This window comes from Grampus griseus (assembly GCF_964374135.1).
Source record: "Grampus griseus genome assembly, chromosome: 16".
NCBI classification, from domain to species: Eukaryota; Metazoa; Chordata; class Mammalia; order Artiodactyla; family Delphinidae; genus Grampus; species Grampus griseus.
In genome coordinates, this window is record NC_139010.1 from 71447797 (window position 1) to 71474935 (window position 27139).

The 27139-nt window shown below is 38.4% G+C and overlaps 1 protein-coding gene across 1 annotated transcript in view; it reads left to right on the top strand.

The window, feature by feature from the left end:
* ATRNL1 (attractin like 1) overlaps positions 1-27139 on the top strand; it is a gene marked incomplete at both ends in the record, with an annotated part of 679175 nt that overhangs the window by 101172 nt on the left and 550864 nt on the right. The window contains one exon of the mRNA XM_082673255.1: positions 11797-11951. Within this exon, the coding sequence (XP_082529381.1) occupies positions 11797-11951 (155 nt within the window). The remainder of the gene's footprint in view (positions 1-11796; positions 11952-27139) is intronic.

A 27139-nucleotide genomic window follows, 5' to 3' on the forward strand; every position in this document is an offset into this window, starting at 1 on the left:
CTCTTGGCCATCTGTATGTCTTCCTTGGTGAAATGTCTAGGTATTCTGCCCATTTTTTAACTGGATTGTTTGTTTTTTTGATATTGAGCTTCATGAGCTGTTTGTATATTTTGGAGATCAATCCTTTGTCTGTTGTTTCATTTGCAAATATTTTCTCCCATTCTGAGGGTTATCTTTTTGTCTTCTTTATTGCTTCCTTTTCTGTGCAAAGGCTTTTAAGTTTAGTTAAGTCCTATTTGTTTATTTTTGTTTTTATTTCCATTACTCTAGGAGGTGGGTCAAAAAAGATCTTGCTGAGGTTTATGTCAAAGAGAGTTTTTCCTATGTTTTCCTCTAAGAGTTTTATAGTGTCTGGTCTTACATTTAAGTCTTTAATCCATTTTGGGTTTATTTTTGTGTATGGTGTTAGGTAGTGTTCTAGTTTCATTCTTTCACATATAGCTGTCCAGTTTTCCCAGCACCACTGGGAAAGAGACTGTCTTTTCTCCATTGTATGTTCTTGCCTCCTTTGTTGTAAATTAGGTGCCCATATGTGCGTGGGTTTATCTCTAGGCATTCTGTCTTGTACCATTGATCTATATTTCTGTTTGTGTGCCAGTACCATACTGTCTTGATTATTGTAGCTTTGTGGTATAATTTGAAGTCAGGGAGACTGATTCCTCCAAGTCTGTTTTTCTTTCTCAAGATTGCTTTGGCTATTCGGGGTCTTTTGTGTTTCCATACGAATTGTAAAATTTTTTGTTCTATTTCTGTGAAGAATGTCATTGGTAGTTTGATAGGGATTGCATTGAATCTGTAGATTGCTTTGGGTAGTATAGTCATTTTCACAATATTGATTCTTCCAATCCAAGAACATGGTATATTTGTCTCTCTGTTTTTGTCATCTTTGATTTCTTTCATCACTGTCTTATAGTCTTCTGAGTACAAGTCTTTCACCTCCTTAGGCAGGTTTATTCCTAGGTATTACATTCTTTTTCTTGCAATGGTAAATGGGAGTGTTTCCTTAGTTTCTCTTTCTGATTTTTCGTTGTTGGTGTATAGGAATGCCAGAGATTTATGTGCATTAATTTTGTATCCTGCAACTTACCAAATTCATTGATTAGTTCTAGTAGTTTTCTAGATTTTCTATGTATAGTATCTTGTCATCGGCAAACAGTGACAGTTTTACTTCTTCTTTTTCAGTTTGTATTCCTTTTATTTGTTTTTCTTCTCTGATTGCTGTGGCTAGGACTTCCAAAACTGTTGAATAAGAGTGGTGAGAGTGGACATCCTTGTCTTGTTCCTGATCTTAGTGGAAATGCTTTCAGTTTTTCACCGTTGAGTATGATGCTTGCTGTGGGTTTGTCATATATGGCCTTTATTTTGTTGAGGTAGGTTCCCTCTGTGCCCATTTTCTGGAGAGTTTTTATCATAAATCGGTGTTGAATTTTGTCAAAAGCTTTTTCTGCATCTATTGAGATGATCATATGGTTTTTATTCCTTAATTTATTAATGTGGTGTATTACATTGATTGATTTGCATACATTGAAGAAACCTTGCATCCCTGGGGTAAATCCCACTTGAGCCTTTTAATGTGCTGTTGGATTCTGTTTTTTAGTATTTTGTTCAGGATTTTTGCATCTGTGTTCATCAGTGATATTGGTCTATAATTTTCTTTTTTTTATGATATCTTTTTCTGGTTTTGGTATCTGGTGATGGTGGCTTCGTAGAATTAATATGGGAGTGTTTCTCCCTCTGCAATTTTTTGGAAGAGTTTGAGAAGGATCGGTGTTAGCTCTTCTCTAAGTGTTTGATAGAATTTGCCTGTGAAGCCATCTGGTCCTGGACTTTTGTTTGTTGGAAGATTTTTAATTATGGTTTCAATTTCATTACGTGTGATAGTAATGAAATCTTTTTTCTTTATTCTGCTCCTCGGCAGTTATTTCCACCATTTTGTCTTCCAGCTCACTTATTCATTCTACTGACTCAGTTATTCTGTTATTGATTCCTTCTAGTGTATTTTTCATTTCAGTTGTTATGTTGTTCATCTCTGTTTGTTTGTTCTTTAGTTCTTCTAGACCTTTGTTAAACATTTCTTGTATTTTCTCAATCTGTGCCTCCATTCTGTTTTTGAGATTCTGGATTCTCTTTACTATCATTACTCTGAATTCTTTTTCAGGTAGATTGCCTATTTCCTCTTCATTGTAGGTTTTTACCTTGCTCTTTCATTTGTGACATATTTTTTTGCCATCTCTCTTTTTTTTTATGAGTGGGAATGTGTTCCTGTCTTACTGGTTGTTTGGCCTGAGCTTTCCGGCTCTGGTCGGCTATTGGGTAGAGCTGGGTCTTGGTGCTGAGATGAGGAACTCCGTGACCTCACTCAGATGAATATTCCCTGGGGTCTGAGGTTCTCTGTTAGTCCAGTGGTTCGGACTTGGAACTCCCACTGCAGGAACTTTCACCCGACCCTGGGCTCGTGAACCAAGATCCTGCAAGCCGCCTGTGGCAGCAAAAAAAAAAACAAACCCAAAAAAGCCAAGAACAATAACAAAGTAAAAAATAAAATTAGATTAGGAAACTAAGAGATATGTTAGGAAGAATACAAAAATAAAAATATAGATGAATCAACAACTGGGAGGTACAACAGTACCATAATAGTACAAAAGACAAGGGGGGCGGAAATAAAAGGGTGTGGGGGAAGGCCTTGGCTGTGGAGGGTGGAGCCTAAGCAAGGACCAGGTTTGGGTGGTGGGCGGGGCCAATGCTCAGGGCCCACAGGGCTGCAAAGGGCCCTAGGGGCTGTGGGGCATGGGACTTAGGCTCAAGGAACAGAAGGGGCTGAGGCGTGCCCCCACCCCTGGTCTCAGAGGGCAGGAACCTTACCTGGGAGCCCAGCATTCTTCCTGGGCTTGAGTGGGCATGGCAAACACCCTCCTCTCCTCTCCTGCTCCTCCAGTCTGGGAGGGCCCCTCCCGCCTACCTCTCCTGATTTCCCTGGCCTCCCTCCTATGCCCCCAAGGGCCCATGCAGCCTGGAGGGGAGTTTGGAGGGCAGGGGATCGGCCTGGGAGCTCAGCAGGCTCCCTGGCCCTGAGTGGGTGGGGCAGTCGCCCTCTGCTCCTCTCCTGCTCTTCCCGGAGAGCCCCTCCCACCTGCCTCTCCTGATCTCCCCAGCCTCAGGGGCACTGATCCTGTGTGGCCTCCACTTCTCCTCCCTCCTCAGTCCCCCTACGTCCTACTGGTTCACTTTGAGGTTCCTCCCTTATCCTTGAGTGTCAGAGTCCCCCGTTAGCGGCCAGCAGGTGCCCTAGTTGTGGGGAGATGCTAATTCCATGTCTTCCCACACTGCCGTCTTGCCTCAGCCTCTAGTTTTTTTGATAAATTTTTTTTATCAAGGTAAGGAAATGCCCTTCTATTTCTAGAGTTATTATTTCTAGAGTTGAGAGAGTACTTTATATATTCTAGATATAAATCCTTTATCAGATATGTGATTTGCAAATATTTTCTCCCATTCTGTATGTTGTTTTTCACTTTATTTTTAGTGTCCTTTGAAGCTCAGAAATTTTAATTTTTAAGACCATTTTATCTGTTATATATTTTGTCACTTATGCTTTTGGTGTCATATCTAAGCATCCATTGCCTAACCAAGGCAAGGAATATTTACTTCTGTAGTTTCTTCTAAGAGTTTTATCACTTGTAGCTCTTAAATTTAGGCCTTTTATCAAGTTTTAGTGAATTTTTGCATATATTGTAAGGGAAGGGTTCAGTTTCTCTCTTTTGTACCTAGATATCCAGTTGCCTTAGCACCATTTGTTGAAAAGAGTATTCTTTCCTTTCTTTGAGTTGGCTATCCTGGGCCCTTGAATTTCCACATGAATCACAGGATTAGTTTGACAATGAGAGAAATATCCAGCTGGGATTTTATAGAGAGTGAGTTGAATCTGTAGATCAGTTTGGAGAGTATGGTCATCTTAACAATATTTTGTTTTCCAATCCATGTAAATGGGATATCCTTTCATTTTTTTAGGCTATCTTTAATTTCTCTTTTCAATGTTTTCTAATTTTCATGGTTTAAATTTAATACTTGTTTCATTAAATTTATTTTTAAATACTTTTTCTTTTTGATACTAATGTAAATTGAATTGTTTTATTATTTTTATCTTGGGATTTTTCACTTCTGGTTTTAGATATACAATTTATTTTTATTTTATTTTAACCTCCAAACTTGCTAAACTCACTTATTAGTTCTAGCAGTTTTTTGTGGATTTCTTTGAATTTCTATGTATAAGATCATGTCATCTGCAAATAATGAGACTTTTACTTCTTCCTTTCCAATTTAGATGCATTTAATTTTATGGTCTTGCTCATTTTCCTTCTTATAATCTCTAATACAAAGTTGAATAAAAGTGACAAGAGCAAAAATCCTTGTCTTATTCCTGATCTTAGAGGGGGAACATTTAATCTTTTACCATTAAGTATGATGTTAGCTCTGGGTTTTTTGTTTTTGTTTTTTTCTTTTTTGTATATATCCTTTGTATTAGGTTTCTATGGCTGCTGTAACAAATTACCACAAACTGTGTAGCTTAAAACAATGGAAAGATATTCTCTCACAGGTCTGGAGGCCAGAAATCCAAAATTAACGTGTGACCACGGCCATGCCCCCTCCAGAAATGCTAGGGGAAATTCCTTTCCTTGCCTCTTCCAGCTTTGGCTGTCAGTATTCCTGGAGTTGTGGCTGAATCATTCCAGTTGCCTCCACAGTTACATTACCTTCTCCTCTTTTCTGTGTGTCTTTTATAAGGACACTTGTCATTGGATTAAGTCCACTGGATAATCCAAGATGAGTTCCTTATCTCAAGATCCTCAATTAAATTACATCTGAAAAGACTCTTTTTCCAAATAAGGTAACATTCACAGGTTCTGGAGATTAGGACATGGATCCATCTTTTGTGGTGGTGCACCATTCAGCCATACCAGATTGAGGAAGTTACCTTCTATCTCTATTTTGTTGGGAGCTTTTTATCATGAAAGGGTGTTGGATTTTTTCTAGGCTCTAGCTGCATCTATTGGGTATATATGCAGAAGTGGGATTGCTGGATCATATTATAGTTCTTGGTAGTTCAATTTTTAATTTTTTCTGGAATGTTCATACTGTTTTCCAAGTTGACCATACCAATTTCCATTCCCACCAATAGTATAGAAGGGTTCCCTTTTCTTCACATTCTTGCAAACACTTATCTTTTTAAAATTAAATTAATTAATTATTTTAAATTGAAATAAAACTGACATAAAACATTGTATTAGTTTTAGGTGTACAACATAATGAATTGTTATATGTATATATTGTAAAATGATTACAACAGTTTAGTTACCACCCATCACATACATAGTTACGAATTATTTCTTTCTTGCAATGAGAACTTTTAAGTACTTAACAACTTTCAAACATAATACAATATTGTTAACTATAATCACTGTGCTGTATATTACATTCCCAGGACTTATTTGTCTTAAAACTGGAAGTTTGTGCCTTTTGACCACATTTACTCATTTCACCCACCTTCTAGCACCTGACTTTGGTGGCCACCAATCTATTCTCTGTATCTATAAGTTCATTTAAAAACATTTTTAGATATTGCATATTTGTGAGGTCATACAGTATTTGCCTTTCTCTGTCTGACTTATTTCACTTAGTGTAATGCCCTCAAGGTCCATCTATGTTGTTGCAAATGGCAGGATTTCCTTTTTTTTTTTTGCGGTATGTGGGCCTCTCACTGTTGTGGCCTCTCCCGTTGAGGAGTACAGGCTCCGGACGCGCAGGCTCAGTGGCCATGGCTCACGGGCTCAGCCGCTCCGCGTGGCATGTGGGATCTTCCCGGACCGGGGCACGAACCCATGTCCACTGCATCGTCAGGCGGACTCTCAACCACTGCGCCACCAGGGAAGCCCCCTCCTTTTTTTTTTTTTTTTAAATGGCTGAATAATATTCCCCTTTGTATATATATCTTTATCTATTCATCCGTTGATGGACACTCAGGTTGTATCCATGTCTTAGTTATTGTAAATAATGCTGCAATGAAGATGGGGGTGCAGATATCTTTTTGAGATAGCTATTTTGTTTCCTTTGGATAAATACTCAGAAGTGGAATTGCTGGATGATTTGGTAGTTCTAAATTTGTAATTAGATTTGTAATTTGTAATTGTAATTCTAAATTGGTTTTTGAGGAACCTTCGTACTGTTTTCCACAGTGGTTGTACCAATTTATATTCCCATCAACAGTGCACAAGGGTTCCCTTTTCTCCACATCCTCACCAATACTTATTTCTTGTGTTTTTGATAATAGCCATTCCAACAGCTGTGTGTATGCATGTGAGGTGATACCTCATTGTGGTTTTGATTTGCATTTCCTTGTTGAGTGATGTTGAGCACTTTTTCATGTACCTGTTGGCCCTCTGTTTGTCTTCTTTGGAAAAATGTCTGTTCAGATCCTCTGCCCATCTTAAAATTCAATTGTTCTTTTTTTCTGTTGAGTTATATGAGTTTTTAATATATTTTGGAGATGCAATTTTCTCCATCACACAAAGCCAGGCCTGATACTGAGAGCGTCTTATTTATTTTCCCCAGGGCAGTGCCTGAAGTGTTCAAGGTTATGCACAGTCTTCCATGGCAACAGAGTTGAGCCAGTTATATGTGTGTGCTCATTCATGACCTGCAGAAGCTAAAGTGTGCTATCTGCAGGGGTGTGTATGGGTGCGGGCTTCGTGGGGGAGGGATTTATGGATTGTTGAGAGCATGGGTGTGCTAGTTGAGGTGAATCTACAGGTAATACACTCTATGAAGTTTATGGGTGGGCCTCTCGGTAGAGTTCATGAGGTAGTTAGTAGAAACATTAGCCCTGTTGGGTTTTTTACCCTGGTTGCCGTGAGCCCCCTTTTCCCTCCCCTGCCCATCCTGTCATTGTTTTGGAATGGGTGAGAAAGAAGTGGGCTTCTTGGGCATCATCCTGCTTGGCCATGGAAGCTAGGCACTTACTAGGTTCTCACTTTCCCCCCTGGGAGAAAAAGCAGATTGAATGAGTTTCTCTTGGCAGTGAGCTGTTGCCTTGGGGGTGGGGGTGATGTGGTAAAGTGAAACTGTTCTTACCCTCTTCAGTCCTGTTCTTGGAATTTTTGCTCCAAGTGGTGCTAGGACTTCTCTGCTGGGCACCTACAAAGGTACTCCTGTCTCTGAGTAGTTGACAAAATCAGTGCTTCTGTGGGAGGATGAAGGCAGTGTCGACTGAAAAAAAAATGCACAACCTAAAAGTTGAGAGTTATGTTTTATTTGGTGGACAAATCTGAGGACTTAAGCCTGTGACATAGCATCTCGGATAACTCTGAGAGACTGCTCCAAAGAGGCAAGCAGGAGCCAGGTATATAGCAGTTTTTGCAACAAAGACCAGGTAGTCAGAACATCAAAAGATTGCTGTTAATTAAAGAAAACCAGGGCTTCCCTGGTGGCACAGTGGTTGAGAGTCCGCCTGCTGATGCAGGGGACATGGGTTTGTGCCCTGGTCCGGGAAGATCCCACATGTCACAGAGTGGCTGGGCCTGTGAGCCATGGCTGTTGAGCCTGCACGTCCGGAGCCTCCGCAACGGGAGAGGCCCACATACTGCAAAAAAAGAAAACCAGATATCTCAAGTTAAGGAATTTAGTGCTTTTCTGTGTTTGGAAAGATGCAAAGTCTAGGCTCATTGAGATCATTCCTTTGATATGCACCTCAGCTATCTGGGGCCAGTATCCTGTGCTTCTCATCCTGAGTCTCCTCAGGGTGCACTGTCCTGGGTGGCTGCAGTGGAGTGCATTCTGTTTCCATTCTGAGTTCTCTCAGGGCTCACTGTCATGGTTGCAGTGTGATGGCTCAATGGCTGCAACTTCATTTGTTTACCATACGGCAGGCAATATTTTTTATTCATAGTAGGAAACTTATTCCTACGTCTTGCTGTTGTCTCTCCCTGTATCCTCGTATTCTGACATTAAAAAATTTAACACTTTTCATATGCCATCCCGTTGCCTTCTGGCCTTTATTGTTTCTAATGAGAAGTCAGCTATTTATCTTATTGGGGTTCTCTTGTGTGGGAAGAAACTTCTTTCTCCTGCTGCTTTAAAGATTTTACCCTTGGCCTTCAGTATTTTTACTATTTTATTTCTGAGTGTGGCTCTTTCTGTATTTTTTCCTACTTGAAGTTTGTTGATCTTCTTGGATGTGTATGCTAATGTTTTTCATCAAATTCAGGAAGTTGTCAGCCATTATTTCTTGAGAAGTCTTCTACCTCTCCCTCCTCTGCCCTAGTATTCCCAGTAAATGTATGTTGCTGCTGTTAATGGTGTTCTACATTGCTCATAGACTCTGTTCATTTTCCTCTCTGTTTTCTGAATTGCAGGATCTCTATTGATTTATCTGCTCGTTCACTGATTTCTTTTCTTGCTGCTTGCTGAAATATACTGTTGAGCTTCTCTACTAAATTTTAAAATTTCAATATTACACTTTTCAACTCCAAATTTTCCCTTTTTTGTTATTTCTCTTTGCTAATGTTTTATATTTGATAAGGTGTTGTCATATTTTCCTTTACTTCTTTAAACATTGTATTCTTTAAGTCTTTGACTATATTTATAATAGCTGCTTTAAAGTCTTTTTTGTTTCACCTGACATCTGGGTTCTCTTAAAGGTAGTTTTGTTGCTTGCTTTTATTCCTGTGTATGGGTCACACTTTCCTATTTCATTGCATGCCATAATTTTCCCTGAAAACCAGACATTTTAGATAATATATTGTAGCAACTCTGGATCCTGACTTTTCCTTCCTCTCTGGGGCTGTTGTAATTTTATTTGTTTAGTAACTTGGCTGAACTCTTTTCGAGAAGTCTGTTTCTTCTTCCAAATGCGTCCTCTGATGTTCCTCCTCAGATGGTACAGCCTGGGTATGCACGCAGTCACCCTGGGATGATAGTAATTTTAGCAGAGCTCTTTGACTTTTTCCTCTGAGCTCTTTGTTAAGCTTTCTGCCTCTGTTTGTATCAAACTCACCTGGTAGCCTCCACTAATTGCCAACTGATAGTTCTATTCTTTTCTTTTTTTTTTTTTTTGCGGTACGTGGGCCTCTCACTGTTGTGACCTCTCCCGTTGCAGAGCACAGGCTCCGGACGCGCAGGCTAAGTGGCCATGGCTCATGGGCCTAGCCGCTCCGCGGCACGTGGGATCTTCCCGGACCAGGGCACGAACCCGTGTCCCCTGCATCGGCAGGCGGACTCTCAACCACTGCGCCACCAGGGAAGCCCCAGTTCTATTATTTTCAACAATGCTCTGGGGGCATAAATTGCCCCACAGTCTGAATTCCATTTCAAACCTTTTTCAGGGGTAGTCTTTGAGGCCAGTCTTTGAGGTTCTGACCCCAGTAAGGCTCTTATTAGCTGTCTTTTCCCCTGGTTCTCTCTGATAAACTTCTAGCTTGTCTATGTTTTAGCTTATTGTTCTCATGTAGCTATCTCTTAATTGCTTACAACCACTACTTCCATTGTTTTCGAGTGCCCTTAAGGCTTGAAGTTTGCCACCTTGTACCAAATAAAGTCAAGTTCCCTTGAGACCTTTGGGGCTCTCCTTTTCTTAGGCTGCCTCTCCTTTTCTTAGGCTGTCTCGCCCTGTGGGAGAAAACCTCTATGCCACTGCTTTGGAAATATAGGTGGGGTTTGTAGCCTGTTCTTTCATTGAACCACTGTGTTACGTGCAGAGAACTGGATGGGTATGGTAGCCTTTGCGCTTCTCAGCTTGCCTCTTTTATCTTGGAACTGCTGCCCTATGAATTAGGAGTGAAGACTTTTTGGCCCTCTTGTTCTTAATCTGTGAGGCCTGGTGTATAGCTTTCACCCTGTGGGTGGTGGCGAGGTAGAGAATGAGGACTCGGACCTCGCATGCTTTCTCCTTGAATAGAACTTCTGCCACTAAGAGTTCGGGGGCCTGAGAAATATTGGCAGTCTGTTGCTCCTGGTTGTATATTAATGGTCTGGACTAGGAGCTGAGGGATGAAGGAGCATAGTCTTCTTGACTTTACCAGCCTGTGGTTGAACAGCCTTGCCTAACTGGTTGTGTATGTGTGGGGAGGTGGCGGTGATGAGAAGAATGGGAGTTGGTAATGAGTCAAATATCGTGGACTGTTGCTGTTATTTATTTATTTATTTATTTATTTGCGATATGTGGGCCTCTCACTGTTGCGGCCTCTCCCGTTGCAGAGCACAGGCTCCGGATGTGCAGGCTCAGCGGCCATGGCTCACGGGCCCAGCCGCTCCACGGCACGTGGGATCTTCCCCAACCGGGGCACGAACCCGTGTTCCCTGCATCGGCAGGCGGACTCTCAACCACTGCGGCACCAGGGAAGCCCTGTTGCTGTTCTTAATGGAATTTAGTCGATATTCTTTTTTTGTTTGTTTTGTTTTGTTTTGCGGTACACGGGCCTCTCACTGTTGTGGCCTCTCCCATTGCGGAGCACAGGCTCCGGACGCGCAGGCTCAGCGGCCATGGCTCACGGGCCCAGCCGCTCTGCGGCATGTGGGATCCTCCCGGACCGGGGCACGAACCCGTGTCCCCTGCATCGGCAGGCGGACTCTCAACCACTGCGACACCAGGGAAGCCCTAGTATATATTCTTGAGCAAATATTTCTTTATTTGTTGTTGCTCTTGGCAACATTTTTGAGATCCAAATTTTTTTTTTTTTAATTTTTACCAATTATAGTTCTTTCCCTGGGGAGACTGTTTATGGAACTCCTTATATTGACATTCTGGAAGTGAATTCCATATTCTTTAAGCATTAATTGGTATTATAATCTATAGCTTTTGAGATACTGTATGTACCTTACTAACTATACTATACATACTATGTTTACATGTTGATTCTTTGTACCAGGGATTTATTTATAGAGTATTTATGAAGTATTGATTCACATTGTCATGAACCTTTATTATATATATATCAGTGAATTCAGGTAAAATATAATTGTGAGCATATATTTGTAGTATTTCTCTCATAATTACGCTTTAATTAAAAGAAGATTTAATTTAATTTGAATGTTTCTCAAAAACGCAGTGTGATTTTCAATTATACACAATATGGGTATATCTCAAAAATAATCTTAAGCAACAGGACATACATACAAATTAATAAAAACTATGTGGTTCCATTTTGTAAAGTACAAAGGCAGCAATAGAAATATTTGCTGTTAGACTCAGAATAGTGGTAATTTTTATTTTTTGATCTTAGTACTGGTTACTTAGTTGTGTTCATCTTGTGAAAATTCATTGAGTGTTAGACTTATGATGTGTGCACTTTCATGTATGTTATATTTAAAAAGTTAGAAAGCATATTATGCGATCAGTATGAGCCATGTAGTCTTAACTGAGTATTGTTCAGAGTAAATTTATTATATTTAACTTTATATTTACTTTGGTATTTAAAACTGATGATAATTTGGTCCTCTAGTTTAAAGGAGACTTGTTTCCTACTTATATAAATGAAAACAAAATTTCAAAATATATATTATTATAAAATCATTAACAATTATGTTTAATATTGTGTTTCCTGAAAGCATTTTAAGGTACTATGAATCTCAGAATATTTTTTAAAATATTGAAATTTAGAGGCCATTTATAAGTTGTTGAAAACACTAAAGCATGTTTTTTCACAATTCCAAGGAAAAATCTATATGCAAATTAGATCCTTTCTGTAATATATATAAAATCAGGGAGATCTTTTTATCCTTTGTAATACATTTTTAAATTTTATCCTGTAGGACTATTTTGAAAGAAAGTGGGTTTGCCAGATACCTTCATTCAGCTGTTCTTATCAATGGAGCTATGCTTATTTTTGGAGGAAATACCCATAATGACACTTCCTTGAGTAACGGTGCAAAATGTTTTTCTGCCGATTTCCTGGCATATGACATAGGTATGTATCTGTTAGGACTCTGCAAAGTAGGAAATACCAGAAATTTTTCATGTAGATATTCTCAAATACATTACTTGATAGCATGTGTATATGTCATTTTAGAGAGAGAAATTCAGTGACAGATTATGAACGGAATTCTCTCCAGTTTCAGCATAGTAGTCGTATAGGGCAGGAGAAGAGATGAACTGAAGTGAGTCAGTGGTGGAGGCAGGGGAATTGAGAAATCTGGGTTTGAATGTCTTTATGAAGGCTTTTATGTATTGTATACCTACATGAGCACTTTATCAGTCTATTTTGTTTGACTATTACCATATGAGTTTTGCTAATGGATAAATGGAGCACTAGCAAGTTTACATTACAAAGAGTAGGAATGCAGACACTTTAGATTTAGTGGGGATAAGCAAAGATGCATTTAAATTAAACTCATCAGATATACTTACTCCATAGAGGAAACTGATAGAATTAGAGAAAGGAATATAGAGATAGAAAAGCTAAATAAATAATATTTGGGGACAAAATGGAAACCCGGAACATATCTAGGAATGGAAGTAACTAAAGAAGAATCTTTACCAGGGAACCTAAAAATACAGTACATCTATACAACTCAATTTTAATTATGCTATCCTTAGTCCTATCAATTTCTGAATAGTAAATGAATATATTTTTTGATTACTAAATTTAGCTACTTGGTTGACCACTGTAGTGAAAAATTTCTTCTCTGTATATCATGTTATAGATAAAACATAGCTGATATTTTAAATCTTTAGCAGTACTTAAGAGGACCTTTTATTGTGTAAAGTACAATAATAAACCAATTTTAAGCTATTAAGAAACATTTTGATAAATAAAAATAAAAGAGACCAAAGAATAGCACATTTAGTAGATGTAAGAAGTATCCTTTCACCTTTGAACATCATAAAGGCACATAGTCTACTTTGGAAAATTATTTCAAGTGGCAGCATATAAAGAAAATTATGACTATTAATAAGCACTTTGATCTCTAAACTATTGTAAGCTTGTTTGGAAGGAAATTCCTAGTAATAAAGTTAGGCATGCTTTTTAAATTCTATGACTATCTGTCTGTGAGTAATCATTGAAAAGAATCCACTGTCTTCAGGATTTTTAGATCCTAAATAATTAAATATTTACCTTTTGAAATAATAATTTGAAGTTATGATTCATGATGAAAATGGGATTATCTTGGCTTTCAGAAGGCTTTTAAATCAGTGCCTGAGATCCAGAAAATCGGTTAAATGGAGTAGTGAATCTAGGCTGGCTTATTCTGATGTTTCATTGCCAGGTTGGCACTGTCAACATATTATTTTGCTATGGTGATGAGACAGTATGCTTATTTCTCTGGAGGTGGATGAACATTTTGTTTTTCTTCTAGGAATAAAAATCCTAGGAAACGTGTAGAATTTTGTTGTAATTGTTAAAAAGCCATGAAGTGAGATTTTGAACTTTTGAAAAAGATCTTCAAGGAGCTTCCACCCAATTTCTGTATTTTAACGAGGAAATTAATGTTGAGATATTTTGTAGCTCACATATTGGGAATTTATTTTTATTTCTTCCATATTGTTCAAGATTACCATATTTTAGGTTTTATGCATCCAAAAAGTTTACCAAGGTGAAAAACATTAGAGTTGTTAGTTTTTCAGAGAGAGAGAGAGAGAGAGAGAGCAAGCTCTCAGATTATCATTATTCTAACTGCTACTCTTTATTGTGTCTTCTAAGAGCTAGGTACTTTACTAAGAGCTTTATTTACAGTATCTGTAACCTCTCTAATAACCTTGTAACAAGGTGTTAATAAACACATTTTCAGATTATTAAGCACAAGAGTAAAAGGAATTTGCCCAAAGCCCTGCAGGTGGTAGATCAAGCTTTTTTAACTCCTGAAGTGGTAGTCTTTCCTCTTGACTACACTGTGCTGTTTAGTGGGGTCCATTGTATGCTCTTCATTTTCGCAACAAATTACCAGACACTTTATGTTTTGTAAGGTTTCTTAATGCTGTGGAAAGATAGAAGCAAATATCAGTTTCGTTTTTCAAACAAGTTGTTCAAATTGGAGGAAGAATAACATAGTTTAAACAGTGTTGTATTTTAACATAGGATTTTGTTTTCCCTGTGCTAACAACTAAAAACAAAAAAACATAAAGCAGTACAATCAATACAGGATAAAGGTGTGTTGTTTTACCTTACTTGATTATTTCTATGCAGTTCCCAGTAAAGCCCCCCCTCCCCCAATCTGTATTTACTCTCCTGGGTTTGTAGCATCAAATGCTGAAATATTTTCCTGGGAAAATTATTTTTCTTATTTCAGAAAATGTCTTCCAAAATAATTGCTTTCCTTATGAAGTATATTTTTGTGGAAATAAAATATAACCATTGTATATGAACCCAACTGAAAATAGATCCTCTTGGGGGAAAAAAAGTTGTGTTGCTAGTTTTTCTCTTTTGTACAGTACACTGGGACTTTTATGGCATATTTAACTGGAATGCACCTGAAGATTTAGCTGATTGTGTTCTGTGATGTTTAAACAATAAAAATATGTATGCTAATACTAATTTTTCATTGCTCTAAAATGTACTATTTCAACCCTACTGCCATAGTAAATTTTATATAGCCAATATCATTAATCTTTGAGGACATAACCTTGCCTTCCCAGTTCTCATTATACTATACATGATCGATGTAGAAGGCATATAATGGTGATTTTCAAACATGGCTGTACCTTGGCATTCCCTTTGAAGGTTGACTGGAGAAAAATCAGACCTCTATAATCTGATCCTCTTAGATTAGGCACTGGGTATTTATATTTTTAAAAAGTGACTCAAGTGCAACTGATAATAGAGCCAGGACTGGTGAATAAGACTGGATGGACTGTAACGTATACAATGATACGTTACTTAAAGTTCTAGTTTGTAAAGCTAGCTTGAAGACATTTCAAACCTGAAAATTTTATTAGTGTATATTTTGTTATTGCTAGTGGTATCATTATTGCACCTGATTCAAGATTAAAGTGATCTTTCTGGTAAAGATAGCCTTCTAGTACATAATGAGACTAAAGATGCAGTGGAAAAGCATGTCTCACTGAGTTGATCTCAGGTTATTAGACATATTTATACTTTTAAACTGTTTGGCTGTGGAAAGTAGTGTCATAAAAGTTAGTTTTCTAGGGTCAGTGGGAAAAAAGGAATCAAGTAGTCTGTATATTTTTCACATCTCTTTAGTAAACCACCAATCATTTTGGTGGTTTGACTGAAGATATCAACATTTACAAATGAGCGGTTTTCCTGAATTGAAACATACCTTAAAATTGAATTGAATCTTGAGACAGTATTTCAGAATCATCAAATTAATAGCTATTACAGAATTTTCAGTAGGCCTAACATATAGTTATGATACTTTTAATTACAAATGGTAGTTATTCTTCTTCAATAAGAAAATTTACCTAAGGGTAAGAGAATGTACAAGATGAAAGATAACTCTGAGCTACATTGATCATAATTTTTTTTCCTCAAAAATATAGTAGAGTCATGAAAATGTAATTTGTTGAGTTAGATTATTTCAGAATAGGATAGGGAGTCAGATTTATATCAGAAATATATCGTGCAGAAAGCAAAACACCTAAACTTCAAATCAAATCAAGTCAAAATAATATTATAATAGAATTTAAAAAACAAATTTCCTGCATATGACAGTTTTACTTATGACATTAACTTCTTGGTAGGCAATTATTTAAAAGCAAACTCAATAAAAAGAAAAGTACTTAATTCCATATTTGCAGAAGTAATACTATTTTAATTGGTAATGTATAATAATCATTTTAAACACAGTGGAGTTGTAGTTCAGTTTACCCTTAAAAATCACTTAACTAGTTTATGAAACATAGTATACATGTTTTTGTACAACCCTGTAGAGCGATACGTGTGTGTGTGTGTCTACACACACACACAGTATAATGGATACAATTTTGTAAGGCACATAATTTCATTAAAAATCATATTAAATTAAAACATCTAATTATTTAATTTTTTGGAACAATCCAGCAAAACTATAAAATTTCAAACTTGCTCGCTCTTCATGTTTATAATTATTTTTATTTTCTGGAGGTTATTTTATGTGTCCCTCTCTTTGTTTATCAGTATTTCTCTCTGCGCTCTGTTAACTCCTTAGGGCTCTTCCTTGACAAAAGCAGTACCCCTTGCCCTGCCACCTGAAAGAACACATTTGTTTCTTTGTAAGAAAAACTCTTAAAATCATCATACCCTTTTTTCAATGAATTTAGCCAACTGTTGACTGTTTTAAGCTTTACTGTATCCTTTGCTCAGGGTTCTCTTTTTCTTTCTATAATAAACTATTGTGTAGAAGAAATAGTAGTTTCTTTTCTTTAAAAAAGAGGCCAGTAAGTAAGGGAAAAAGTGACCTTTCGTTTTGTGAAAAGGGAGAACTAACGTTCGCCGAAAGCTTCCTGTAATGTTTTGCACTTTACATATGCTTTATGATGTAATTCTCATAACATCTGTGTAGCGTGTACTATTATATTCATTCATACAGGAAGAAACTATGATTTAGCATGATTAAACCCAAACTTGCATAGGTTGTAGGATGGTGTATTCTGAATTTGAACCCAAGTCTAAGTTCAAAATTCTTTTGATTCTACCACTGTACTATATATTGATGTTTTCCTGATTTAACAGGAAAAAAATTTGAAAGATCTTTAATTGGGAAAAAAGGCATATAATATTTGTTAATGTAGCATGACACTCAAGAAAATTAGTTTTATCAGTATATTTAATCAGTGACCTCAAGGTAGAGAATCAAGAAGAGTAACGAACAATGACTCTCTCTTAGTAGACCTATAATCATTTTGAGAGATTGTTTTGAATACAAAAATTGCTAAATAAAGATTCTTGAAATAGAATATACACTGAAAGAAAAGTGTTTAAATGTCTCAACAAAACCTCTGGGGAAGAAGGCAGGGAAAACAGTCATGAATATAGAATCAAACATCTAAAATAAAATATTAGCAAATAGAATTCAGCAGTTTCAAAATTATAATAAACTATGACCAAGTAGGAATTATTCTAGGATTTCAAGTATGATTCATTATCAGGGAATCTATAAATATAATTTATTACCTCAAGACTATTTATTGAAGCCAACAGGAAATAACACTGTATGTTAAAACATGATAAAATCATTTCATTTAAGATTGATTGTCAAATAGTGATGCCCACTTTGCTTGGCAGAGGGTAGGAAGCTAAATAAATATTTATGGAATGAATGCCAGAGGACAAAATCCTGAGAGAAACTGTGGGTAGCAAAAGTGTGCACCTTTTAGAATAGTAAGATAAATTTTTACCTGGGGGAGGGGGACCCAGTGAAACATCAGGATTTCAGGGGTAGATGAAAAAAGATTTTTGGCAACATCCAGAAATTTGGTTTTCTATTACATAAGTATCCAAATGGTTAATAAAAGTTTTTCTTTGTATTCATCTAGTTTTGAGTCTTATACCTACAACATATGTGCTCTTTTTAATGAATTTCAAATATGCTATTAAGACTGAGTTATGAACTGGTGTTTCAAATGGAATATTAAAAGAATTATTAAAATGTGTCTTTAAAGTATTATAGATGCATATTTTCATGGAAGAATATGAATATTTGCAGAAAAATTAGCCAAGTGCATGTGCATTTTTCACCTGTACTATTTTATGCATAATTGATAAAATAAACCTGTCTTTAAATTTCAACATATGTTTTTAATGTAATTATGTTGTCTCTCATATGTGAATAGTCCTAACAGCACAGTATTCTGATTGCTGAGATCTGTGTTTGAGAGAATAGTAACTCTAATTTCTTGATCTTATGTTTATTGAGTGTATAAGGTTTTAAAATAAATATTTAGTGCCTTGTACAGATTTTTTTAAAAGTCTATATTCTAGAGAGTATATTTTACTTTGGTCTTTATTGCTGTGTGGCTTTTCTGTCGGTATGGGATGGTATTTCTGTCAGTTTTCATGATGTCAGTAACTTTGGAATTTGCTTTAGTTTGTCTAGCCTTGAACTGTTTGTGAAGTGATAATGACATGAGTGTTCTGGAAATATATTTTCTTCTTGGCAAAAAATATGATTATAGATTGCAGTCAGACATTAATAATGTAAGAGACTTTATATTGTAAGAATGGAAAGAGACTATGTGTAAACAAATTATATTAATTTAATACTGAGCTTTAAGGCATTTGATACCTTCTACATTTTATAGGAAAACTAACCTGTGTTTTACAGAGAATCCTGATCAAGAATTTGAAAACTCAGCAACAGAATTTATCTAGCCCAACATTCTGTTTAGTCATTATTGAAAAAGCTGCAAGGGATAAGTGGAAAGTGTATTTGCTGCAACTGCTCATATGTTTTTCTCTTCTCATTCTGTTGGAAAATCCTGGCAGGTGGGCAGATATCAGCAGGCATGAAATGTCCCTATAGTTGCAAAAGTTGCGTACCTCAACTAGCTTTTCATAAGCTTGCAAGTTAAATTCTCTTCTTCCTAAACAATTTTGTGAGTTGAAAACAATTTGCCAGCTATTTTAAGACACTGTAGAGGAATATTCACACTTACTGTATTGTATCAGTCAGTACAGGTTATGTTAGACTGAGGTAACAAACAATCCTGTCACAGTTCTCTGAAAAGCAAACTCTGAGACAGAGTTTAGTGTTCAGGGTACTTATTAGGTCCTTGGATTGAACACGTGTAAAAGGGAGGGGAAGAAGGAGGATTGGGTGAAAAGTAAAAGTCAAGCAGACTTAACATCCTCAGCCAACTCCAGGACAACTCTGGAGTTGAAATGCCCCTCAGAGTTGTCGCTCTTTAGGATAAAACAGGTCTTGATCGGTCATTGTACGAGGGTCACTCCCAGGACCTTGGGTGCGGAAGCTCTCTGTAGCTAAGGCAGTCTCTGCAGGGGCTGGCAGCTGAATGATGTCCACTGATAAGTCCTACCCTGAAGGTGTATTTAGTCAGCACCTTTCTATGTTCATCACAATTCATTCTTTGGGCCACTCAGCCCGCTTCTTCAAATATATTTGTTAAACAGCTCCTCCAGGATTCCAGTGGGCCTTTCTGCCTGGTCTCTGGCCTTTCTAGCTGGTCTCAGGGCTGCAACTAATATTCACCATGTCCCTCATCCATTATCTTTTATCTTGTCCCTCATCCATTATCTTTTCATGTCCCTTACCCTCAGCTAGCACTTCTGGTCTCTGTGTCTTACCTGGTAGCATGACCCACTCCCTCCCCCTTAGGTATTTGAGCTCCTGATCATCATATACCTTCTAGTCTGGGTTACTGTACTTGCCCATTTACCATCACACCTGGCAAAGGGATACCAAGAAACACTAAATGGATCATCTGTGTACCAAATATATCCCCCTGCCCTTATTTGTAACAGCAGCCCCTCCTTTTGATGGTCGGGGCCAATTACCCCTGCCAAGATGCTACTCCTTCTTTGCCTGCTTGCTGGTCCCTTGACACAAGGAGTGTGAAGTACCCAAGTGGCAACTGTAGCTTCCAGTTACATGGTTAATTGCTACTTCTTCTGCCAGAATATTTTTCCCTTTGGGGAATAGGACCTCTAATCCTGCAGAACCCAGAATTGCAGGATGCGGAGCCCAAATTTCCCAGTTGTGTAACTGAATATGAGGCCACAAGAAGTGGCTTTTACTCCTGGGTTTTTGGACCTATATATTCTTCCTATTGGGAACACAGCACTATTTGGAGGTCTTTATTAGTTCAGGTGTATCCCGCATCCTGGTGCTTCAGTTGTGCCTGTCAAAATCTCTGTCAGGTTGTGTGGTTTGGGATCCAGTGGATTTCATGGTCATAGGCCCATTTCTGTACCTCCTTTTCTGTGAAGTGTGTCTCCTGATTACATGGGATCCCATGCTGGTTGATCAAACGTTTCATAATTTCTAAGATAGTTGTGCTGGTTAAGACCCTGTGGGCAGAAAAAGCAAATGCATCCTCAAAATAAGTGTTCTTGTCGTAATGAAATGTTGGCCCATCCAGAGTGGAAGGGGCCCAATGTAGTCAGCTTGCCACCAAATGTCCAGTTAGTGTTCTTGGGGAATGGCCTTATCAGGGGATCAGGATTGATATCTTGCCGTCGGGTTGGACATTTAGTGGAAGAGTGACTCCATCAGCTTTTTTCAGAAGGAGCCCATGTTATTGCATTCCTGGATGGCCTCCATCTCTGCCATATGGCTACTTAGTTCATGTGCTCATTTCGTTGGCACCGAGGTGTCCTACGATAGAGACTGACATTCGCTTTCTCAGTCAATTGTTTACTGGTTGTTTAACGTCTCTTCTATGTCGGATGCTCTCTGATGGCCTTTAACTTGTATCACAAAGATCTTCACGTTTCATGCTCATTCAGATATATTCATCCACATGTCTCTACTCTAGGACCTCCTTGTCTCCGATCTTCAATATTTCTGCTTCTAGGCTCCTGATCAGCCAGCTAGGTCATGAACTACTGCTCCTGGGCCATTTCTCTTTCCACACAATGTACATGAGGCACACTTCTCAAAGGCCTGCCCAATTGGGAGGCTTTTTCCTTTTTTGCTGTTCTTCCAGGCCACCCCTGAGTGAAGCTGTCTTGTAAGTGATAACCATTTTTGAATTGTGGCCACGTACGAAGCTTACATATTTTCATTTTCCTCTTCTTGTTATCTGGGCATAAAGGATTCCTCATACGGCCATAGCTGTAAGATGCGGGATGGGTGCAGGGGCAGCAGTGGTAGATGACACTAGGTCTGAGCTACCAGCTCATGCAGATTGTTTGTGCACTGTGCTCTTGCTCATGCTTCATCTTGGGTGCAGCTTCCATTTCATGTTCTCGTGATTATTGGTGACAGAGACAGCTCATGATAGAAAACTCTGAACACATGGTCCCCTAATAACCCATGTCCAGCACTCCGTCTCTGCCAAGGCTCAGTAGTGTGGTGGGAATAGAGGTATAAAATTTGCAACTGCAGATGGCATGGCCTTTGAGATGTGTGTTGGGTCTGCATATTCCACATGCTTCTTTTTGTAACAGTGACTCCTCCAATAACTATAGTATCTACTGGGTCATGTGGCCCTAGTTGCAGGGCTGTTTGCAGTGTGTCCTAGACCTATAGCAGAGCTATTTTCTGCCCTGGCATGTACTCAGAGCCGGCAGCCTTTGATATTTTCCAGTATATGGGCTTGAACAGTATTCCCAGGAATGGAATATACAGCCTTCAGAACCCCAAAAGACCTATCAGATGTTCGCTTACTTCCTTGCAATGGGAGTTGAAAGATGTAATAGTTGGTGTTTCAGTTCAGATGAGCTGTCTCAGAATGCTCTTGACCTCTAGACCCCTAAATAGCTTACTACATGGAAGGTCTCTGAATCTTTGTAGGTTTTTTCTTCCACCCTTTGAAGCATATATGTCTTAACAAGGCCTCCAATGCATTAACTGTGCTTGTTCACCTGGTACTATTAGAATGATGCCATTAATGTAGTGGAAAAATGAAATGTTCTGCAAGATGTCCAACTGGGCCAAATGTGTTCTGACAAAAGTTAACATGATCCCAAGGCAAAATTGTGAATGTATACTATTCTGTTCCATATGAATGCATACTGCTTTTGGTCCTCTTTTCTGGTAGGGTTAGCAAAGAACACATTTGCCAAATCAGTGACCATGTTAATCTGCTCTAACAAAGATACACATCTTGCATGCTGCCTGCAGTTTGGGCTACTAACTTGTATCAAAATGGTGAGCTATTGTCATCTTCCAGGCCTTGTTTAGTTTACAGGGGCCAGATTGGTAATTTAAACAATTTGAGGGAGTCCATTATCCAGCATTCTTTACATTCTTCAGGATAATACTAATTTATGCCATTCACTCCCTCTGAAATGCATTATTTTAAAACTTATTATATTATCCAGGGGGTAACAGTTCCAGAGGCTTCTGCTTGATCTTTTCCACTGTAACAGACAAGGACCCAACGTTGGGGTGGTTCCATTTGCCAAGAATGTCTATTCCAATTATTAATCTAGGGACTTAGGACATGACCACTGTATAGGTCTGCAGACCCACTGGCTCATTTTGAGAAGAACTTTGGCCAGGATGCCATTAATTTCATCATTCCCATATTATCCCTGCTATAAAGAGAGGCCATGATGTGTCAGTGTCAACTCAGACCTTGTGTCCAGCAGTACTTGCAATGTTTGTGGTTGCTTTTTTCTCTAGGCTAGGGTTACACAATGAAATGACCATTGGTACCTTTGAGGAAGAACTAGGGACGCTATTACCATGTATACTTGCTGTGGTATTACAGGGTCCTTCCTCCTGGGCCCCAGACTTTTAAATGTATCAGCTCTGGATTTAAAAAGTGGCTCAAATCCAGAAATTGAGCAATGAATTATGACTTTTTATTGTAGCATCTGCCATCAGCTTTCTGATCGTTTATCCTGGATTTCTTCTGATGACATAAGTTAGGTAGTACCCTTGTTGGCTGCCCATCTGTTTTACTTCTAGGGATGCTGTGTTCTATTAAACATCTCTATATTTCTCAATAGGTCAGTCCTCTTGACTGACACTTTGATCTTGCTGCTTATTACAGTAATGGCTCTCTACTTGGATTGGATTCTGATGGTTAAGTGTCACCAGCTGGCCTCTATTTTCCTATTGTCTCCATCACTGAGCACAGTTCTGTTATAGTTTTTCATACCATCAGCTTTGGTCTATGAAGGAAAGCCACCGCTTTCTCAGTGATGCCAGTATCCCTCTCACCATCCCATTCTTCATGGCTTCAGTAAATGACATACGTTCTGGCCCTGCTGTAGGTAGAATGACCTGGTGGGTTTTCTGATGTTATACAGTATATCATGATAGAAAACTGAGCACATGGTCCCTTAATAATACCTGTGAAGCACTCCATCTCTGCCAGGGCTCACTAACATGACAAGACTAGAGGTATAAAAACTTCCACTGCAGATGGCATGGCCTTTGGCAGGTGTGTAGGGTCTGCATTGGGATTATTTCACAGGGGCTTTCTATATATTCCACATGCTGCTTTTTCCAACAGTGACAGTACCACTTTCCTAGACTTTTAACCCCTGCTTTTAATGTTTGCTATGACAATTCTGGAATTTAGACTGTATTTTCCCATGTTTCTAGGAGTCCTCTTTTTTTCCCCCAGCTTTATTGAGGTGTAATTGATAAAATTGTGAGATATTTAAAGTGTACATTCTGATGATTTGATATAAATATACATTGTGAAAGGATCCCCCCACATCTAGTTAATTAGCGCATCCATCATCACCTCATATATTTATCTTTTTTCTTTTTGGTGAAAACACGTTCTACTCAGCAAATTTCAGTTGTACAATATTGGGTTAGCAACTGTTGTCACCAAGTATACATTAGATCCTCAGACCTTATTCATCTTATAGCTGTACCCTTTCCTCAACCTCTCCCTATTTCCCCCTGGAAACCACTCTTCTACTCTGTGTTTCTATGAGTTTGACTTTGTTTTTTTTTTTAAGATTTCACATGTAAGTGATACCATTTATTATTTGTCTTTTTCTGTCTGGCTTATTTCTTTTAGCATAATACCCTCAAGCTCCATACATGTTGTCACGAACAGCAGGATTTCTTTCTTTCAAATGACTGAATAATATTCCATTGTATATACATACCACATCTTTATCCATTCATTTATTGCCGGACACTTAGGCTGTTTCTGTATCTTGGCTATTGTGAATAATGCTGCAATGAACATGGGAGTGCAGATATCTCTTTGATATCCTGTTTACATTTCCTTTGGGTATATACCCAGAAGTGGGATTGGTGGATCATATAGCAGTTCGATTTTTAGTTTTTTGAGGAACTTCCATATTGTTTTCCATAGTCGCTTTACCAATTTACATTCCCACTGACAGTGCACCCGGGTTCCCTTTTCTCCACATCTTCGCTAACACTTGCCATCTCTGGCCTTTTTGGTGATATCCATTCTGTGAGGTGTAAGGTGATGTCTCATTGTGGTTTTGATTTGCATTTCCCTGATGATTAGGGATGCTGAGTACCTTTTCATGTACATGTTGCCCATTTGTGTGTCTTCTTTGGAAAAATATCTCTTCAATTCCTCTACCTGTTTTTTAATCATGTTGTTTGGGTATTTTTGCTATTGAGTTGTGTGATTTCTTTATATATTTTGGATAGTAACCCCATATCAGATATATGATTTACAAATATTTTCTCCCATTCAGTAGTAGGTTACTTTTTCATTTTGTTGATGGTTTCCTTTGCTGTGTATAGGAGTCATCTTAACAGTGAGTTCACACCATCTCCCAGGGTTCTTATAAGGGGATAAATCCTAAATCCTGCATCTTGGAGAGTGCTTTTTTTTTTTTTTTTTTTTTTGCGGTACGCAGGCCTCTCACTGTTGTGGCCTCTCCTGTTGTGGAGCACAGGCTCCGGACGCGCAGGCTCAGCGGCCATGGCTCACGGGCCTAGCCGCTCCACGGCATGTGGGATCTTCCCGGACTGGGGCATGAACCCGTGTCCCCTGCATCGGCAGGTGGACTCTCAACCACTGCACCACCAGGGAAGCCCTTGGAGAGTGCTTTTATATAAATAAATAATTTTTTCCTAATCCAATGTAAGGTTCTGATGCTTTTGGTCAAACTCCCTTCGGAATCCAGAACCATGTGTATTCCCCCCAACTTCTGCCAGTATGTGCTATCTAGGTCTTACAGATCCTTTGAGACGTAGTCCCTTTCTTTTCTTAGCAGTCGCAGAATGTAACAGGCTGAGTTATGCTGAGCCAAGTTATAGACCCAATGGCCAATAGGGAAGGTGTGAGCAAATTCTGAACTAGGGTACAGGTGTTACTGGAGGAAGCTGCTGCACTGGGTTCAGAGCAAGGGTAGAGTACTGTCTCTCAGTAGAGTAGGGTAGACCACTTCTGCAGTCTCAGAAGATTCAGGAAAATTTGGAAATGCAAAGTTGGGGGAGATTTTCAGGGCATCAGCTCCGATGTTCCCATCCCATGTGTCAGGGTCTTATTCTTAATACCAATAAAAGGTTATTTTTCACCTGTGATACGTGTCTAGTGTTGGTGGGGAGGGCAGATTTGCTTACTGTTATCACTTAGGGACCAAGGCTAAATTGCATTTTCTTTCATTGGTAATTAAATGGTTCCATCCAGAAATGCAGTTATCACTTTAGCTTGCATTTCCTTGACTAAAACAAGTCATATTGTCACATCCAACTTCTTAGTGTGGGAGTATCATTTTGCCTAGGCCTTAAGGACGACAACTGGACTATTTGTTGAGCAGCACCAAAATCTACCACAAATATTGTGTGTAATTACTTTTCAACGTTTAGTATAATTGAAGGTTATGTCCTGGAGATAGTAATAAAGCCTTCACCTCCTACGACCACATATATTAAAAGGCAAAGAACTTCTTGAAGTAGAATTGGGTTGTGTTATTATTTGTCTGAGTTAATTGCTCTTATGTATAATTTTTTTTTATTACTGTACTGTAATGCTTTTCTTCTGCAGGGACTTTTGTGCTTTTTAAAAAAACTGTATTATTGTGTTTTTATTTTCAAGAAGTTAATGTTTATATCAAAAAGGATATTTTGATGGTGTGGTGAGGCAGTATAACGTAAAGAAGTTAAGGAGATCTGGTTTTGATTTAACTTTACTATTTAATGACTTTAAGGAAGTTACCTAACTTCTAAAGACTCTTTTCCTTATTTAAAACATGGTGACAAAAATATTTACTCCTCAGAGTTGTTTTGAGAGTTAAATGTTGTATAGCACTGATAAGCAATTAGCATGTTATTTTTTTTTTTTTTGTGGTACGCGGGCCTCTCACCGTTGTGGCCTCTCCCGTTGCGGAGCACAGGCTCCAGACGCGCAGGCTCAGCGGCCATGGCTTATGGGCCCAGCCGCTCCGCGGCATGTGGGATCTTCCCGGACCAGGGCACGAACCCCTGTCCACTGCATCGGCAGGCGGACTCTCAACCACTGCGCCACCAGGGAAGCCCAGCATTTTATTTTTATTAGGTAAAGGTCATGGCCGCCACTTTAGGAATCTTTACCCATTTAAAAAGACTATAAAAGGTTTAATTAATTCTTCAGTTAATTTTATATAATATTATAATAGTAATTAAAAATGTTTTTTAACTATTAGAAGCAACTATGTGCTTTTCAATTTTGGGCTTCCATAGCCCATAGATAGGGAGGAGGAGGCTTTTCTGTGATGAACCTTGTGGGATTATTTGCTTTTAAACTTTGCACATATATATCTTTAGTTAAAAACAAGTGGAATAAAAACAAACCACAGCAGTACAGAAGTCAAATGAGACACAAATTAGTGGATCAGGGATAAATGCTCAAAAAATGGTTCTGGGCAATTGGTATATGGAAATATACTGCGAAATATCTGGGAAATATTGTCTATGGGGAAAATTAAGTTAGATCCATGCAACAAATACAAAAATAACTTCCAACTTGATTGAAGATCAGAATAGTAAGAGCAAAACTGTACATCCTTTGAAGAAAGTTAGAGATTATCTTTACAATCTTCAGTTAAGAATAAAAAGCACAAATCACAAGGAAAACAATACATTTTTTTTAATAGATCTTTATTGGAGTATAATTGCTTCACAACACTATGTTAGTTTCTGTTGCACAGCACAGCGAATCAGCCATGTGCATACACACGTCCCCATATCCTGTCCCTCTTGAGCTTCTCTCCCACCCTCCCTATCCCACCCCTCTAGGTCATCGCAAAGCACCGAGCCGTTCTCCCTGTGCTGTGCTGCTTCTTCCCAGCAGCCAACTATTTTACATTCGGTAGTGTATGTATGTAGATGCTGCTCTCACTTTGTCCCAGCTTTTCCCTTCCACCCCATGTCCTCAAGTCCATTTTCTATGTCTACCTCTTTATTCCTGCCCTGCAACTAGGTTCATCAGTACCATTTTTTTTTTTTTTTAGATTCTGTATATATGCGTTAGCGTATGGTATTTGCTTTTCTCTTTCTGACTTACTTCACTCTGTGTGACAGACTCTAGGTCCATCCACCTCACTACAAATAACTCAATTTTGTTTCTTTTTATGGCTGAGTAATATTCCATTTTATATAT